At 39.8% G+C, this 16,008-nt stretch overlaps 1 protein-coding gene across 1 annotated transcript in view; it reads right to left on the reverse strand.

The window, feature by feature from the left end:
* The window catches only part of LOC136675384 (cadherin-12-like), a 63,801-nt gene that overhangs the window by 29,632 nt on the left and 18,161 nt on the right, over positions 1-16,008 (reverse strand). The window contains exons 2-4 of the mRNA XM_066651890.1: positions 15,438-15,831; positions 5,604-5,898; positions 25-144 (exon numbers count right to left, since the gene is read on the reverse strand). Of these exons, the coding sequence (XP_066507987.1) occupies positions 25-144; positions 5,604-5,898; positions 15,438-15,671 (649 nt within the window). The 5' untranslated portion in view covers positions 15,672-15,831. The remainder of the gene's footprint in view (positions 1-24; positions 145-5,603; positions 5,899-15,437; positions 15,832-16,008) is intronic.

A 16,008-nucleotide genomic window follows, 5' to 3' on the forward strand; every position in this document is an offset into this window, starting at 1 on the left:
GAAGTAAGCTAAAAGGTCTCCTACCAGTTTTTGGGTCCACTGAGAAGTAGGGCTGTCCATGGAGGATGCTGTAGACGATCCTGGCACTGTTTCCATAGGTGGGATCATCTGCATCCGTGGCTGTGACTTGCATCACATAGGTGCCTGTTGAGACATAGAAACAAACTGCTGATGGAAATTCACTGGAAGCGACTGTGCTTTTTGCTACTGTACTGTTGGCTGCAATGCAGGCATTCCATGCTTCAGAGACATACTGTGTCTTTATAACGCCTGAAGACAGTGTGTGCATATGGTGGATGTCTCCAGCAGCTGTGTGATCATCATGACTAAACCCTTTCCAAATCAATCAGATGTTGAAGAGCTGAAAGCGATGTACTCCAGAAAACGGATTCATAATTTAGAGAAACTGCAGAGGGTAATTCCTTATGAGTCGATGACTTATTCAAATGGCATTAATATCACATTAACTCCACCCCAAATGTGCGTATCTATATATACTTGTTGTTTGAACACAAGCTCTATCAAAGAGAATATCCTTTAAAACTCGCTCAGCAAGTGATCAATAAAGAATGGGGCTTGGACACTCGCCATGAAGACCAGCAACTGGCCAATAGCGTAGCATTCTGTCGATGCTCTGCACCGCCAGCACGAGGAGGGTGTGTGACACTGGAACCTCACGGTTCACTGGAGTCAAACTGCAGAGCCAAACCACTGCAAAGTGGTCAATGGGAGCATTACTTTAAGCTGTGGTCAATTCCGACAGTGCATTCCTCACTGTTTAGAAAATGGCTGCACTGTGGAAAAGTAAAGAGCCAGTTCATCTTTCAGTTCCTCTCAATAAAAGCAATGTTGAGTTCTAAAGATGCTAACAACAATACCCCATCATGTGCTATGATTTTAATAAATGTATTTATTTATTTATTTCACCAACATTTATAGTGAAAGAAGCCTGTTTATTTTCATTGGGCCTTTAAGGCTGGTTTACGTAAATGACCTCTTTTTCAGATTGTGTTCCTCATTCTAAAAGCAATTCATGCTTGGGCATGCCTTAAAACAACGGGGACGTGAAGTGCTAGCTTACAATTGAATTAGTATATGCTTTAAGGATCTTGTGACATCATAAATCCAATATTTTTTTCATTAATTCATTATCTGTAACCACTTATCCATTTTAGGGTCGCGGTGGGTCCAGATCCTACCTGGAATCATTGGGCGCAAGGCAGGAATACACCCTGGAGGGGGCGCCAGTCCTTCACAGGGCAACACAGACACACTCACACATTCACTCACACCTACAGACACTTTTGAGTCGCCAATCCACCTACCAACATGTGTTTTTGGACTGTGGGAGGAAACCGGAGCACACGGAGGAAACCCACGCAGACACTGGGAGAACACACCAACTCCTCACAGACAGTCACCCGGAGCGGGAATCGAACCCACAACCTCCAGGCCCCTGGAGCTGTGTGACTGCGACTACCTGCTGCGCTACCCAATATTTGCTTATTATTATTATTATTATTATTATTATTATCATTATTATTATTATTATTATTTATATACAGTTAAACACCTTTAAAATGATTTTGATGAATATAGGATGTGGATGAATAGATGGATGTTGATGGATAGATATATAACATTTATTTGTGGCATCTAAAAGTTAGATTGGATGGATGGATGTATAACTCTTAATTAGTCATTTATAAAAATAGAATCAGTAATAAATATGTAATAACACAGTGATATTAGGGTAGTGCCATTTAACCATAAAATAAATCAGTTTACCACTTGTTGGTAAGCTATAATTCATTAAGTGTGGCTGTTGCTGGGTGTGTAATTTTAGGGACATTACCCCAAACACAGGCAGCAGTTTTAATAAAATTATGTGGTTTAAGTGTAAAATATGCATTAACATCTTCATTCTGCTGTTTCTGGCCTGGCTTGTTCTTTAAATGATCAGTTACAGTGTGATGGACAGTCATAATTGCAGACTGCAATGACACTGAAAATACATGGTGTTAGAGCTGTAAAAAACATATTCAGGCCTTTCATATAATTTACCTCTTACATCAGCCAACTAATGCACTATATTTTTAAGTCTTTAAATACAACTTGTTACTATAATGTTACCATATTATTATAGATTTATTACCAATCCAAAACATGCTACTACACTTTCTTTATTGCAAGTACCTTGCTGATACTTATCATATCTATCTCACTTCATGTACTTTTCGGGGGGAAAGAATGGCATGGACGGTTTGTCTCAGTTGGCCTTAGATCAGAAACAGCTGCTGTGACATTTCGCTATAGAACTGCCTGCTGTAACTCTGCATTTCTTGATCCTACAGTGATTGCAAGCTGTCTAGACCCTGAAGCAGAAAAGCAGCATAAGGGGGCGTTTAGACGATGCCTTTTCAAATGAGTGTTTTGCCTCATTTCAAGCTCAGAAAGAAGCAGGAAGCACTTGGTAGGGGGTGGGTTAAAACCTTTGATTGACAAGTAAGTAAATTTGAAATCAGAATGTGAAAGGCAGAGATGGTCTTTAAGGAACACTCCAAGAACAGCCACCACCTTATAGGACATTGCAGTAGATTTGGAATGAGATGTAAATATGGGATTCTATCTCCTTAATAGAGAGATGGTGGAGACAAGTCTAACATTCCAAGACGGGGGATTCCAAGTCCCCGGTATATCCTCTTGAGTTGGAGTGGAGGTCAAAGTAATGTCCCACACTGTACCACAATGCATTAATTCACCGCTGACCTAAAGACTAAGAATTCCACTATTTCTCATATTTGTTCTCGATAAATTCATTTGATTTGGTTTATTTCAACCAAATAACTATTAAGGAACATAGTTGTGAGTGTTCTTTATTGTAAATGTCATGTTAATGTAGCACTGAAGTCTGACATCACAATAACCTCAACATTAACCTTAACCATAACTTCAAAATGTATCCAAACACTAGGCATCAAACTAACACTCGCTCATTAAAGACTTTTTTGGGCTCTACGTTCAGAGACACTTCCTCATACTCATACTGTGTGATGCATTCTTATTCTGTTTCATAAACAAATCAAACAACACTGTGAAGTAAGATATTAATTAGGCTGTCAATTCACTGATACAGGGATTTATATGTATTTAAATAAAAATGACATCTACTGGTATTTGTAGATATAACTGGTGTTTTTGGATCTGTGTATTCCTGCCACTCTGGGATACATCTGAAACAACACATTTCCTTCCTCATTATTAATGAGACACCACTGTGTTAGTTGCTCCATGTTAGTATTTGTGTTTTACACACTTCAGGCATTACACTGTTTTGATCCAGCAATGCAAAATATCACAGAAGTGGCTTGGACTACCTTTTTGACTATTTTTATGACACAGTGAAGCTCAGATTCCATTTTGAGTGCCATCCATGCAGAAATCCAGATCTTTCCAAAGAGCACCAGCTAAAAACACATGCATCGATTGTTTAACTGAGTAAAGGAAGAGTGTTCAAAGACACTTGCGGACCATGCTAAGAATCCACCCTGCCTTTCTCAGCATCTTTATAAAGTGGTCGAGGAAAGAGCCGTAACGGTTATTCTCCAACGGAGGCCTTCACAATGACCATGAATGTGTAGGAGGCGGAAGAATAGCATTGGCAATCCAGAATGGCCTCCATCATAATAATTCAACCATGATTCATACACAGAGACTGGAGAATAATGCACAGGAACAAATAAATATAAATATATAAATGTGTAAAAGTAGGTCAATGAGTAAAATAAACAAATAAGTGGCACTTTACAGGTGACATCTGTTTGAAGATCAGAACAATGGGCAATCAAGCGCTTAGCAAAGTTTGGAGAGCATATGTTTTGCATGCCTGTGACTGGTTTTATTCTCTTGAAGCAAGACAATAGACTATATTCACTTTTTATTGGCGCCAGGGACATAGCTTTGACGTCTACTCCCTAAGTGACTAACAAAGCTGCAGGCTGCTATTGGTCAAGAATTGTCAAGGTTATTATCAGTCATTTCTGCAATAAGGAATGGAATGGCACTAATCAGGTAAATGAAACCAGAGACATAATTCAAAGAGTACAACTAACTATAAACGCTAAATTTAAATGCCAACTAATACTTCTGCTTTGAATCTATGCCATGAGCAATCTTTTCCTCCAGAAAAGCAAATGTTTTTAAACGATTCAGACCACAACAACTGTGAATGGTTTGCAGCTGGATGAACATTTTGACAGACATCGGTTTGGAGATCACATAATAAATAAGAGGTAGAAACATTTGAGAGAAAAGTGAAATACATCTCAGAGAGAGAGAGAGAGAAAAAACTGGAAATATATAAACTAGACTAAGTGTCAAAAAGTGCCCTACCCCCTACATAATTCACTTCACAGATTATAAAACTAATACTGCTACGCCCAAACAGTGTAAGAGATGTGTGAGAAAAGACCAGGAAAGTGGATGTTTTTGTTATCCAAAATAAAATGCACTTTCTGAATGCAGAAATGATTATTTCATGACCTACACTGTGCACTACATAGGATGGATGAAGATATTTGAGATTCAACCCTAATGTTTATGTGTTGTAATTGCAAATATAAATGCTCACAAGAGCATAGGTTACTTGTGTAGGGTATGGCACAGACCCTGCATTGACTCAAAACAGAAGCATAAACACTACGCATCCCCTAAACCCTAGCCTCAACATAAACCCTAACCCTAACCCTAACACATAACTTCAGCACTTGAAGCATGGCTTTCAGTTATATTCACTTTTTGATTTCAGGGACATAGCTTCAACCTCTCCACTTTAATGGACTACCAAATCTGTGTCATCACCCTTATGTAGTCAGTGCTATCACCATGGTAACAACTTTCATGGCTGGAGGCTGTTATTGGTCAAGTACCATCATGGTTTACACCGTGTCAGTGATAAGGCACACAAAAACAATATATATATATATATATATATATATATTTTTTTTATTTTTTTTTTTTTTCTTTACCTAAGGCATAGGGGGATAGCTCTGACCTCTCCTTCTTAATGGATTTACAAAGCTATGTGTAGTGGGTGATATCAGCATGTCAACCATATACAAGGCCACAGCCCACCCTTGGTGAAGTACATTAGCGTTTTACAGCATTTTGGTAATACCACTATTTTTTTTTTTTTTTACAGCTACATGTGTATGCAGTATTAACTGGCTTGATTGTTTCAGCTGATTGTTTGCTACTCCATACCAAGGTCACAAAGTAGGTAGCTTACGAATGATAAAAACACAATAGAATTAGAATTCACGATCTTAACAAAGCTTTGGAAAACATGTGTACCTTCCCATAAAGCAACTCCCCCAGGGTGTAACACCTTGTAATCGTTGGTACACATTTCATTCAACATGAAATAACGCTGTATTTGATGTCAGTATTCTAAAGAATTGTGCATCGTAGCCCAGAGGACAGGCCTGAGTGTTAAATCCTCATCTTTCATTCATGATATGTATTATAGGGAGCTTTCCCACATTATCACCGTCGTGCCGAGGGCAATGGGGAGGGACTATCCAGTGAAGTGAGCCAGCTCTTACCTACAGGTGACATCTCTGGGACGCTAGCCGAGTAAGGGCCCTGCAGGAATTTGGGCTCATTGTCGTTGATGTCCTGGACCTTGATAATAAACTCAGACTCTGGTTCCAGGGGCCTTCCAGTCAGCACGTCCACAGCCTGGGCCCGGAGAGTGTAATAAGCCTTCTCCTCACGGTCCAGGCTCCTCAGGGCGTGGATGTCTCCCGTGATAGGCTCCACGGTGAAGATGGAGCCCACTCCTTCTCCAGATAGCGTGTACTTCACCAAATTATCTCCTTTATCCAGGTCACTGTGAAGCTGAGGGGGGGGGGGGGGGGGGTGTAACATGACAGTTCAGTGTGAGATCAAGAGGAATCAGTCGCAAATTACTGGCAAAGTATAAGTAGGGCAAAAGTACTACGGCTAAAAATAAAGTTGGTTCTTTGCTCTTGGTTTGGTTCCCTCAAGTGTCTTTCAATGGTTGATTCTTTTAAAGAACCTTTGGTAATTGAGTGTACAGTATACATCAGTAAAATAAAATAAAATAAACTAGATGTACCAGTCATAATAATAATAACAATAATAATTGTAACAATAATAATAATAATAATAATAATAATAATAATAATAATAACAATAACAATAATAATAATAACAATAATAATAATAATACATTGCACTTAACCCATAATAATAACAATAATAATTGTAACAATAATAATAATAATAATAATAATAATAATAATAATAATAACAATAACAATAATAATAATAACAATAATAATAATAATACATTGCACTTAACCCAAAAGTACTTACAAATATAGTACTAAGACCACCAAAAACACAGCAACACAGACAGTACCAAACAGCACAGATAGTGGTTGTGGGAGTAGGTAGCCAGCCAGTAAGTGACACCGAACCATGGGTTTAAAATGGGCTCACTAAATTAACAGTCACAGTAGATACCAGCAGTGATAGCCTCTCTGTGATAGGCTCTCTCCTTTTCCATTTGCAGTAGTAGCTAGCACTGATAGTTGGCTGGTAGCCTTTGGCCAGTGGTGATGAAAACAGACTCCCTCCGTCGACATTTGCAGCAGATAGCAGCAGTCATATCAAGCCACTAGTTGCCAAGAAGCAGTGATAACAACACCTCTAGAAATAATTGGGAATTTACATTAGATAGACAAAGCTGGTCACACAAAAGACAAGTGTTAATAGTATCATGTCTTTCACTACATTTCAAGCACTGAGTATTTTCCAAGTTCAGTTGAATGGCATTTTTTCTTACACATTTTACCCTTCAGTAGAAATGGAATTAATTCTAGACATGACCCACTCTCCATAAAGTTTTATGGATTGGGCTATTTTTGGACCTTTTGCATGCTGTTACTATGGATAAGCTTCATGACTGTGGGTTTTTGGGAGTCATTGCTTTGCAATAAAAAACATGTAACCCTATTTTTGTCCATTTTTAGTTTACTACACCATTTGAACACATCAGCTGTCTTTCACATTTCATCAAGAAATGACCAATAGAAATGCTCCAAAATTACTTTTAAATATTTTTACATTGACCTCCACTGAAATTTAGGTTTGTTTCCTTCTACGGTAATGTTGTTAAAAAACACACATACAAACATATATTACAGATGGCACACAAACTAGCCCCCACCATCTTCCGCCCCCCAAAAAAATACTCTTTTTGAAAATCATATCAGAACACTTGAGGCCACAGTCATTGAAATGACACAGTAATGCTTTCACGTAAATGGGCTCTCTTTTGGGGAATGTTCTATTTTCATCTTTCCACCGTGAACGAGATGAAGGGTCTTCCAAATCCTCTGAAATCTGATTTAAACTGACCCCTCCTGCCCTGGCTGATAAAATTCTGGTCATGTGGTTGCTGGAGACCTGGCTGTGGGGGTGAGAGATATAACACTCACATTTTTCACTGATGCAGCTGGGGCTCGCTCCAGGAGGATTGAGGCCAATTCCCTTGGGGTTATTTATTTTCAGGCCCTTGGCTTTACACCATAACTGCTTTCAGTTATCCGAATTGGTGTTTAAGGATAATGACAGGTGTTTGTTTGATCATATACACTTTAGTTCTTTGGTCATGTGTTAAAGGAAAGACTTGTACAATGGTCAAGGGTTTTGAAAATCTTTCAGAATGTTTCATGATATGAATGGGCAGGAATGAGTTACATACAAGGAATATCAGATCCATGTTAAGAGATTGTCACTGTAGTAACACCTTTTTCTGTCACTAAGGTGCCACCCTCAAGGATACATAGTCTGTAATTTTAGATAGGGAACATAATTTATGGCGGCACGGTGGTCCAGCAGGAAGGTGTCGCAGTCACTCAGCTACAGGGACCTGAAGGTTGTGGGTTCGATTCCCGCTCCGGGACTGTCTGTGAGGAGTGTGGTGTGTTCTCCCTGTGTCTGCGTGGGTTTCCTCCGGGTGACTGTCTGTGAGGAGTGTGGTGTGTTCTCTCTGTGTCTGCGTGGGTTTCCTCCGGGTGACTGTCTGTGAGGAGTGTGGTGTGTTCTCCCTGTGTCTGCGTGGGTTTCCTCTGGGTGACTGTCTGTGAGGAGTATGGTGTGTTCTCAATGTGTCTGCGTGGGTTTCCTCTGGGTGCTCTGGTTTCCTCCCACAGTCCAAAAACACATGTTGGTAGGTCGATTGGTGACTCAGAAGTGTGAGTGTGTGTGTGAGAGTGTGTGTTGCCCCGTGAAGGACTGGCGCCCCCTCCAGGGTGTTTTCCCGCCTTGCGCCCAATGATTCCAGGTAGGCTCTGGACCCACCATGACCCTGAATTGGTTAACCGGTTACAGATAATGAATGAATGAATGATATTCTTTAGTATCAGATGTATATGCTGCATTGGGTCCATATGCCCCATTTAATCTTTGGGACTTTTTTATTTTATTTTACTTTATTTTATTTTACTAATTTATATATATTTTTAAAATGTTATTGTTTAGTGTTAGGTTTACAGTTATGCTTATGGTTATGTTTAGGTTAAGGATCATGGTAAGGTTCAGTTTAAGATAATGGTTTAGGCAGATCATTAAAAAGCTAGTGTAAATGTTGAGAAATGCTCTAATATTTTGGACCTTAGGGTTAAATGTATGGTCAAGTTTGAGGTTAAGGTTATATTTAGGAGTTTTTAGGCAGTTTTTTTCTTTTTTTTATGCTGGGTTGCCAGAAATGTGTGTGAACATCCCCAGTTATAAATAAAATACATTTTATGACCATTTTATGAAGTCCCTATTGTATTTCATACTGAATATTTAATTTCCTGGAACTGCGTTTTAGTAAAATAGATGAGAATTCACCTTCATAACCAGTCATTTGTGTGAGAAATTGCTATGCTTATTTAGGCATTATTCTTTGCAAAACATATCTAGATTTTTGGAATACAATCATTTTGTTTATTGATCTGATTCTGAATCCATCCATAAATCCAATTCCAAGTGCTCTAACCCTTAAAGCAGATTATGGAACCAGATTACACCTAGTCTTGGATTACAGATTAAATCTGGCAGAAGTAAACCCTCTGTGAACCGTGCTCAATCCACGCTTTTCTCCCCAAACCCAAAAACCCTTTCAGTGTAAAGGGAAGATGCTATTTCTGTAATGTGGCAAATGGATGCAAATTGCTTGACTTCAGCTATAGCTGGCAGTGAATAGAGCGCACTTGATCCCAGCTCTATAGGCAACACCTCCACAGCGTCGAAGCGTAGCTGTGTAGAAGAGAATCCGGGCTAAGTCCATCCTCAAAAACTGCCGTTCCCCCTATCAGCATGTAAGCCTTGTCAAGTTAATTAAAAAATCCCATTAGATGAGGTACAACAGGCCATCGAATGAAAGAATTCATTACTTAGCCGGGGTCATGGGGCTGGGTTTAAGGTAGCAGATAATCCACGAGCCATAATAGAAGGATAAAAAAGGCTCTGTGTCCAGCCTTATTCATACGCTTAATCTTTTATTGAGAATGTCAATGGGGGCTATAAATTAAGAGTGGGCTTCATTCAATCTTCAGGCGTGCTGCTAAAGATGTCAACTGCCAATAAATCTGCACAAGGCTCCGCAAGTCTAAGTTACGGCGTCTTGTCCGATTGCGGAGGTGGCGGGAGAAGAGGACTCACTCCCGGGATAAATTTTCAATTTAAAGGTCAGACAAAAAAATAAATTGTGACAGGAATATTCCAGCTTTTCAATAACTAAAAATACTCTTTGGTCAAAATACCAAAAGGATCAAACACTACAGCAATGTTGTCCCCTGTCTAAACAGAATTTTTTCGAATGGCCGGCTTTGGTACCTGTTGCTTTGGTGGGTTGTGCATAGAACTGCAGACGTGCCCATATATTTATTGCCGTCTGACTATTTAATGATGCATTTTCCCATTTGAAACATGATATTCTTTGACAAGGAAACACCGCATTTGATAAAAATAAATAAATAAATAAATAAAAATAATAGGAGTTTAAATATATAGAAATAAATAAGATTAAAACATCTTTTCACAAAAAAGGACCACATGGCTCTTCCTCCATACACCATCAGAAGGCTGTCCCTGATTGGTCAGCAGCCCACAACAACAACTCAACTAACTCAACTTACAACAGCTACATGACTGTCTTAATCCCACCCCCCCAACCCCACAAATGCCATGAGAACAGACATGCTGCTGCTATAGCCACACCAGGGCTTGTATTTATCTATTTATCGACTTATTTATTTATTTTACAGATGGTTTCTTCTCAGCATGAGGGACATTAACAGATCACTTAATTGCTATGCGGTTTAATCAAACTCCAAAAGGCTCCGCAATCCAAGAGTACTAAGCTGACTAAAGTTTTTCTTCCTGACAATCTGGGGCAAAATCTGCAGAGCTTCCCTCTCGCTGCTTCCACGTGGTTACACTGCAAGACATGAGCTCATAGGGGGAGCAAACTCAGACTTACTCTAGTGTATGAGTTTAGTTTAATATTCCTCATTTGGACATCAGAAGAAACAACAGTATAAGATTTTTCAAGCTATTTTATTTATGTTTTACTTGTTTGGAAAAGGAAATATTAAACCCCAATTTCCACAAGTGAAGACAGTCGTGGAGTCTTAATTAAACATCTGTGACATTCTTTGGTCAAAATTCCACAAGCATCAAACAACACAGCTTCGTTTTCCTGCTGTCTCAAAACAGCGAGATTCAGCACCCGTTCCTCAGTTCAGTGCGGGAGCCCAGGAGTGAGGAGAGAGAGAGGTTCTGTTTAAAGCCGTTTTCCCGTGTTTAATAAGCACTCTTAATTCTTCATGCTCATTGTTTAGTTTGCTCTGTTTAAACTGATATATTTGCTCTCATGTAAACATGGGTCCAGTGCTTGAATGGAGAGGCTCAGAAGGGGGCGTGGTACTATTCTGGTTGTGTGTTTGATCTCCGCACAAGATGTGGCCCAAAACCAGAACAACTTGTAAAAAAAAAGTTTGGTGGGCTCCAAATCCCAAAATAAATGGGACCATGCACTAAACTAAATTGATTCTTTCATTATTTATCTTCTTTCAGCCATTTTATGGGGTGTAACACGTCTTATTCCACTGGCAAATTACAAAGAAATGAAATGGCAAAAAATAAATAAATAAATAAATAACAAGAATAAAATGACTAGTGATTAGCAATATTTACTAAAAGTTAATAAATATATGATAAAAGTGAGCACTCCAGATATTCATAAGATGATACTATTGATTATAAGTCATAGATATTTTAAAATCATGGTCAGCTCATTTCCACTGGGGGTGCTGTTTCAGAAAATACACACAAACTCTATTACGTACCTGAAGAAGTGCTACGGAAACAGTGCTGTAATCTGTAATGGGAGAATGCTACACAGACATATGGAAGGATGGAACATCAATGGAATAAGACACTTTACTCTACAAAAAAGCAAATTTAATAAAGCCATTTTCTCAAAATAAATATAATAATCTTAGAATTGTCTTTCTCCTAAACTCAGAGTGAGAAACTGTAGATAAAATGACTAGATTTAAGATGGTTTCCCTTACTCTGCAGTGCAGGAATGAAGTGAAACCTGAGGCGAAACATCAACATTTCTTTGGGTTCACTGCCTTAAAAGACACCGAGGCATAAGTGTATTAAGCCGAGTGTCATGGTGCTCCAGAAAGAGGTTTCATTTCTGCTCCTCTGTAAAATCAGGGAAATCGTCAGCGTTAAATGAACTCTGACGGACTCGAATGGATGCAAGACAACCAGCGCAGACAATAGCGCAAAATCTGTACTGTACTGTTCTAATTAGAATTTCACATGTTTTCTTTTCTAAGAGCTCTTCATGCATACATCTGCTTTGATGTAACAGTGTGATATCTGCAGCACCAGCGAATCTGGAAGATGGATCACGTTGTACAGTCGTTTCCTGAGGTGCCACCTTTGATCACACTTCATAATTGCTTCTCTCCACTTTCTTTTGTTTCTTCTTCTTCGCAGAGCATATGCAGGTCATTGAAGACCCGCTGCAGAAATGCACTGCTACAGATTAAGGCCAGGTTCATTTACTTTGCACTGACGTAGGTGCGCTCGTGCGCTACGGACAAATGTGTCTGCTGTTAATGTTGGCTTCATCCAATGTTAATAAAGAGTTTGTCCTCCTTTGCTTAAGAGGAGAGCGTATATATACATGGAAGAAATGGAAAAGCAAATAATGAAAGGTACACGGGGCCATAAAGAAGCGTTATTGCTAATATGTTTAATTGAGTGATGGATTTATAAACCTTTAAAATGTTCTTTACACTCAAGTCTTGAACAAATGTGGCTTTTTATGGAAACAAAAGTTGTTCTTCTATGGAATCGCCCAATGAACACTTTGTAAGAGTGTAGCATCTTAAACTTTCCTTAACCATAGCGCTAACACTGAATCTAACTTTAAATATGAGTTACAGAAGTGTTCTATTTAGTAGAAAATAAAACTTGTGGAGCTCTTGTTTACAGTTTACCACAATGCCTTAATTTGCATTTTTAAACTGAAGCCATTTAAGCGAACAGAATGTCTGCTACATGTAGCTGATTGTTCCTTGTACTTTCCTTTCCACTGGGTTTAAGGAAGCTGTCCAAGCCAGCTTATTTTAGTCCATCAGGCCGAAACTTTTGCAATTAAGGCTTGATCCCCCACTTGCTGCCAGCTTCCTCTGGGTTTGATTAATCAGCGGTCATGGGCATGGCTCCACTGTGTCATCTAGAGCAGCTCTTAAAGTGGAGAGGGCTAAGGGACTTGATAACACAGCTGCTGTACAACTGATGTGTCTGGGACCACTCTGCAATTTCTCCCAACCCCCACGCGTCCATTCCCAGGCCTCACGTCTACTCCGACACAACTCCACCGGGCCAAGACTTGATTGCGGTCACACTGCCAAGAAGATGATTCAATTCAGCCCTGATCGCATTTAAGCTAAAGGTGCTCCGGGTCCGATTGGCTCTATAACAGGCCTTCATATTCAATTTGGAACAAATAAGACAATATCAGATCCCTTTAACCTTCTGTCTCTGCACTGAATGCAAAAATCAATGCTCTGAATGTCTCCGACTCGCACTTCTTAAAATGTCTGACATAGCATATTCGGAGAATACGGATCAGAACCTGTTCCCCACAGATGATTACCCAAGCCTGAATGAATCATCTAGCCTCCCACCACCTTCCAGCGCAATGCTCTTATTGTTGTGTCTGGGTTATCAGTGAAGGCGGTTGTAAAATGTAATGCACCACTTCACAGTGGAATGCAATTGCTTGTCAAAAACATCCTGTTTAAAAAGACTGATCATGGAAAATTGTGGAAAAATAACCTTTTGATAAATTGTGAATGATTTCATTGTTGTTATTATTATTATAATTATTATTATATAGTAAGATATTTTGTAAATACTTATAAAATTGGTCCAGTGGGTACTATATTTTACTGCCACTTGTAAAATATTTACTAAAAATAATGTGGATGTTCTGTCTTGTCACGCCCTCGTACTGTCAGGTCTGTTTTCCCCGCCATATGCTTTATCTGCACATGGCTTTGTCTGTTATTGTCCTTGTCTCCGCCCTAGTCCCGCCTTTGTTACCCTGCCCTCTCATTAACTGTCTCAGGTGCGTCTTGTCTGTGTTTAGTATTTAAGTCCCCTTGTATTACTTCCTGTTATCGGTCATTTGTATTGTTTGTTTCCAAAGTCATGTCGGTTTGTGTCATTCTCATTTCTAGTCATGTCATTTAATTTTTTCTTCCCAAGCCTTGTCATTTCTTTCCTCTAAGTATCGTTGTTTCGCCTCCAGTGTTTCCGTGTCTTTTTTCTTAGTTCGGTCTGTCTGTCTCTGCCGTTTTCCTCATTTCATTTCATATGTCTAGTTGTTTCCGTAGTTGCCAGTCTTTGTTTCGTTATATCTTTTGTTTCATTAAAATTACTGTGTTTTAGCAAGTGCGTCCGCCTCCGTCAGTCCGCCCCGTGATCCTTGACATGTCTACCCAACTTTTAAAATCAGCTTTAAAACTGTTCGTAACTTAAACATCATTAACTCTAAACTTCACACTGGTTAGATCTTAATCTCCAAAATATTACAAAATGACAGCAATTTGTCCTAAAAATAATCCTAAACTTTACAATAAACCTAACTCAAAGTTCCTAAATGTTAGCTTTGACAGTGCTTTTTGTTCTTTAATGCTAACACTATAGCTACATTCTAATGGTACTTTTCCACTGCATAGTACCTACTCGACTTGACTGTACACTGCTTTCTTACTGTTTCATTAGGTAAATCTGCTGCCTGGCACCTGCATCCTGCTCACTCCAAGTGAGATGAGTAGGGACTAAACCCTAATAAGTAAACCCTGCAGAGCTGTGATTGGTCAGAGAGCCTTGACACAAAATGCAGACATCTAGCACAAGCAAGCCATTTGTAAAACCTTCAGGCTGCAGTAGTACATTTGTTTTATTTCTGACTCATCACAAAGACAGCTTGTAAAACCATGCTGTGGTCTTTTCAAGAGGTCTGAATGCTACTTTGATTGGTTGCTAACAACTTAATCAAATATAGTGCTGACAGAATTATAAAAACCCCCTCGTGGAAAAGTTACACTGTGTTTCATAAAGTCTGCAGGCACTCAAGCAACATGAGCTCTAACTTTCATGTTACCATTCTATAACTTCTACAGCAAAGTGACAGCATGAGCTCTTGATCATAAGCACCACCCCTTTCACCACCCCTACTCATTCCAAAGGTACTGGATGGAGCTCCATTGCTCCAGGCAATGCATTTTCACATTTTTACAGTAGAATCCCTTTGGGTTTTTATACCCCTCAGGCCAATGCTTGTGACAATGTGGCACGATGACCTCTCCTACTATAGCATTTCATTTCAAGCTGTGTGTGAACAATTGAACAACCAAAGATGTGTCTGGAAACATTTGGGCAATAGCAGTCTGAGTGAATGTAGGAGTTGTCTACATGACACAGTGCTTTCAGCCAATTCGTGTACCTGACTGAAACCTCACATCCTCTGTTGTTTTGCAAGGAGTGACTCCATGAACTATGAAAGGATCTCACCAGAATGTGCAATTCTGCTCAGCCCAAAAAGTCAATCATAAAAAATAGAATGGTGGGAGTAAAAGCACACATAAAAACAAAGCTCTCAGCACCGACCTTTCCACCGCATGTGAAGTGTGAGCTTTTGAACTGTGTACTCAGCCAAATAAACTGCTGTATTTATGCCTCCAGAAAGCTGGGGCTAAGCGGGAACAGTAAACCAAATGAGGTTATGAGAATCCAGTGCAGCAACAGAGGGGTGAGGGGTTTACCTTCCCGACGTATTGGGGATCTGTGCCCATGTACTCCTCCAGAACGAAGAACTGGTTCCAGACCCAGCCTCGTTTGACCCGATGTAGCCCAGAGATGCCATGTCTCTTGTGTTCCCTCAGACCTCGGTGGTGCTCTTTACCCAATCGCCCCTGAGCTGAAGAGGACGCCGGAGAAACGAAGCTTTTGTCCAAGAGACACCAGAGGAACAGCAGCAAGCAGTTCCCCATGAGCATTGGAAAAACGTAGGTGTGGAACTTCAGCAGGAGAATCCGTTCTTGGAATGCTAAGCAACGGATGCCGCACGGCAACCAAATCCGTGATGGAGTATTCCCCAGCACCTCGATGACATTGACAAACTGACATCCGGGGTGGCTGGAATCCTCAGCGTCCCTCCTGTAGATGAGAACAGAGAACATGTGTTCATATGTATTCATATTCCCATCAGGCACTAGATGATCTATCGACTCCATCATATGCATATGCAGAATAAGGGTTAGCCTCACTGCGCTCTTCCTAGATAACTCCTGCCTTTGGAGTTGTAATTTGTGCAAATCCTTTGTCTCCTCACCC

Source organism: Hoplias malabaricus, chromosome X1 (genome assembly GCF_029633855.1).
Source record: "Hoplias malabaricus isolate fHopMal1 chromosome X1, fHopMal1.hap1, whole genome shotgun sequence".
Taxonomy (NCBI): domain Eukaryota; kingdom Metazoa; phylum Chordata; class Actinopteri; order Characiformes; family Erythrinidae; genus Hoplias; species Hoplias malabaricus.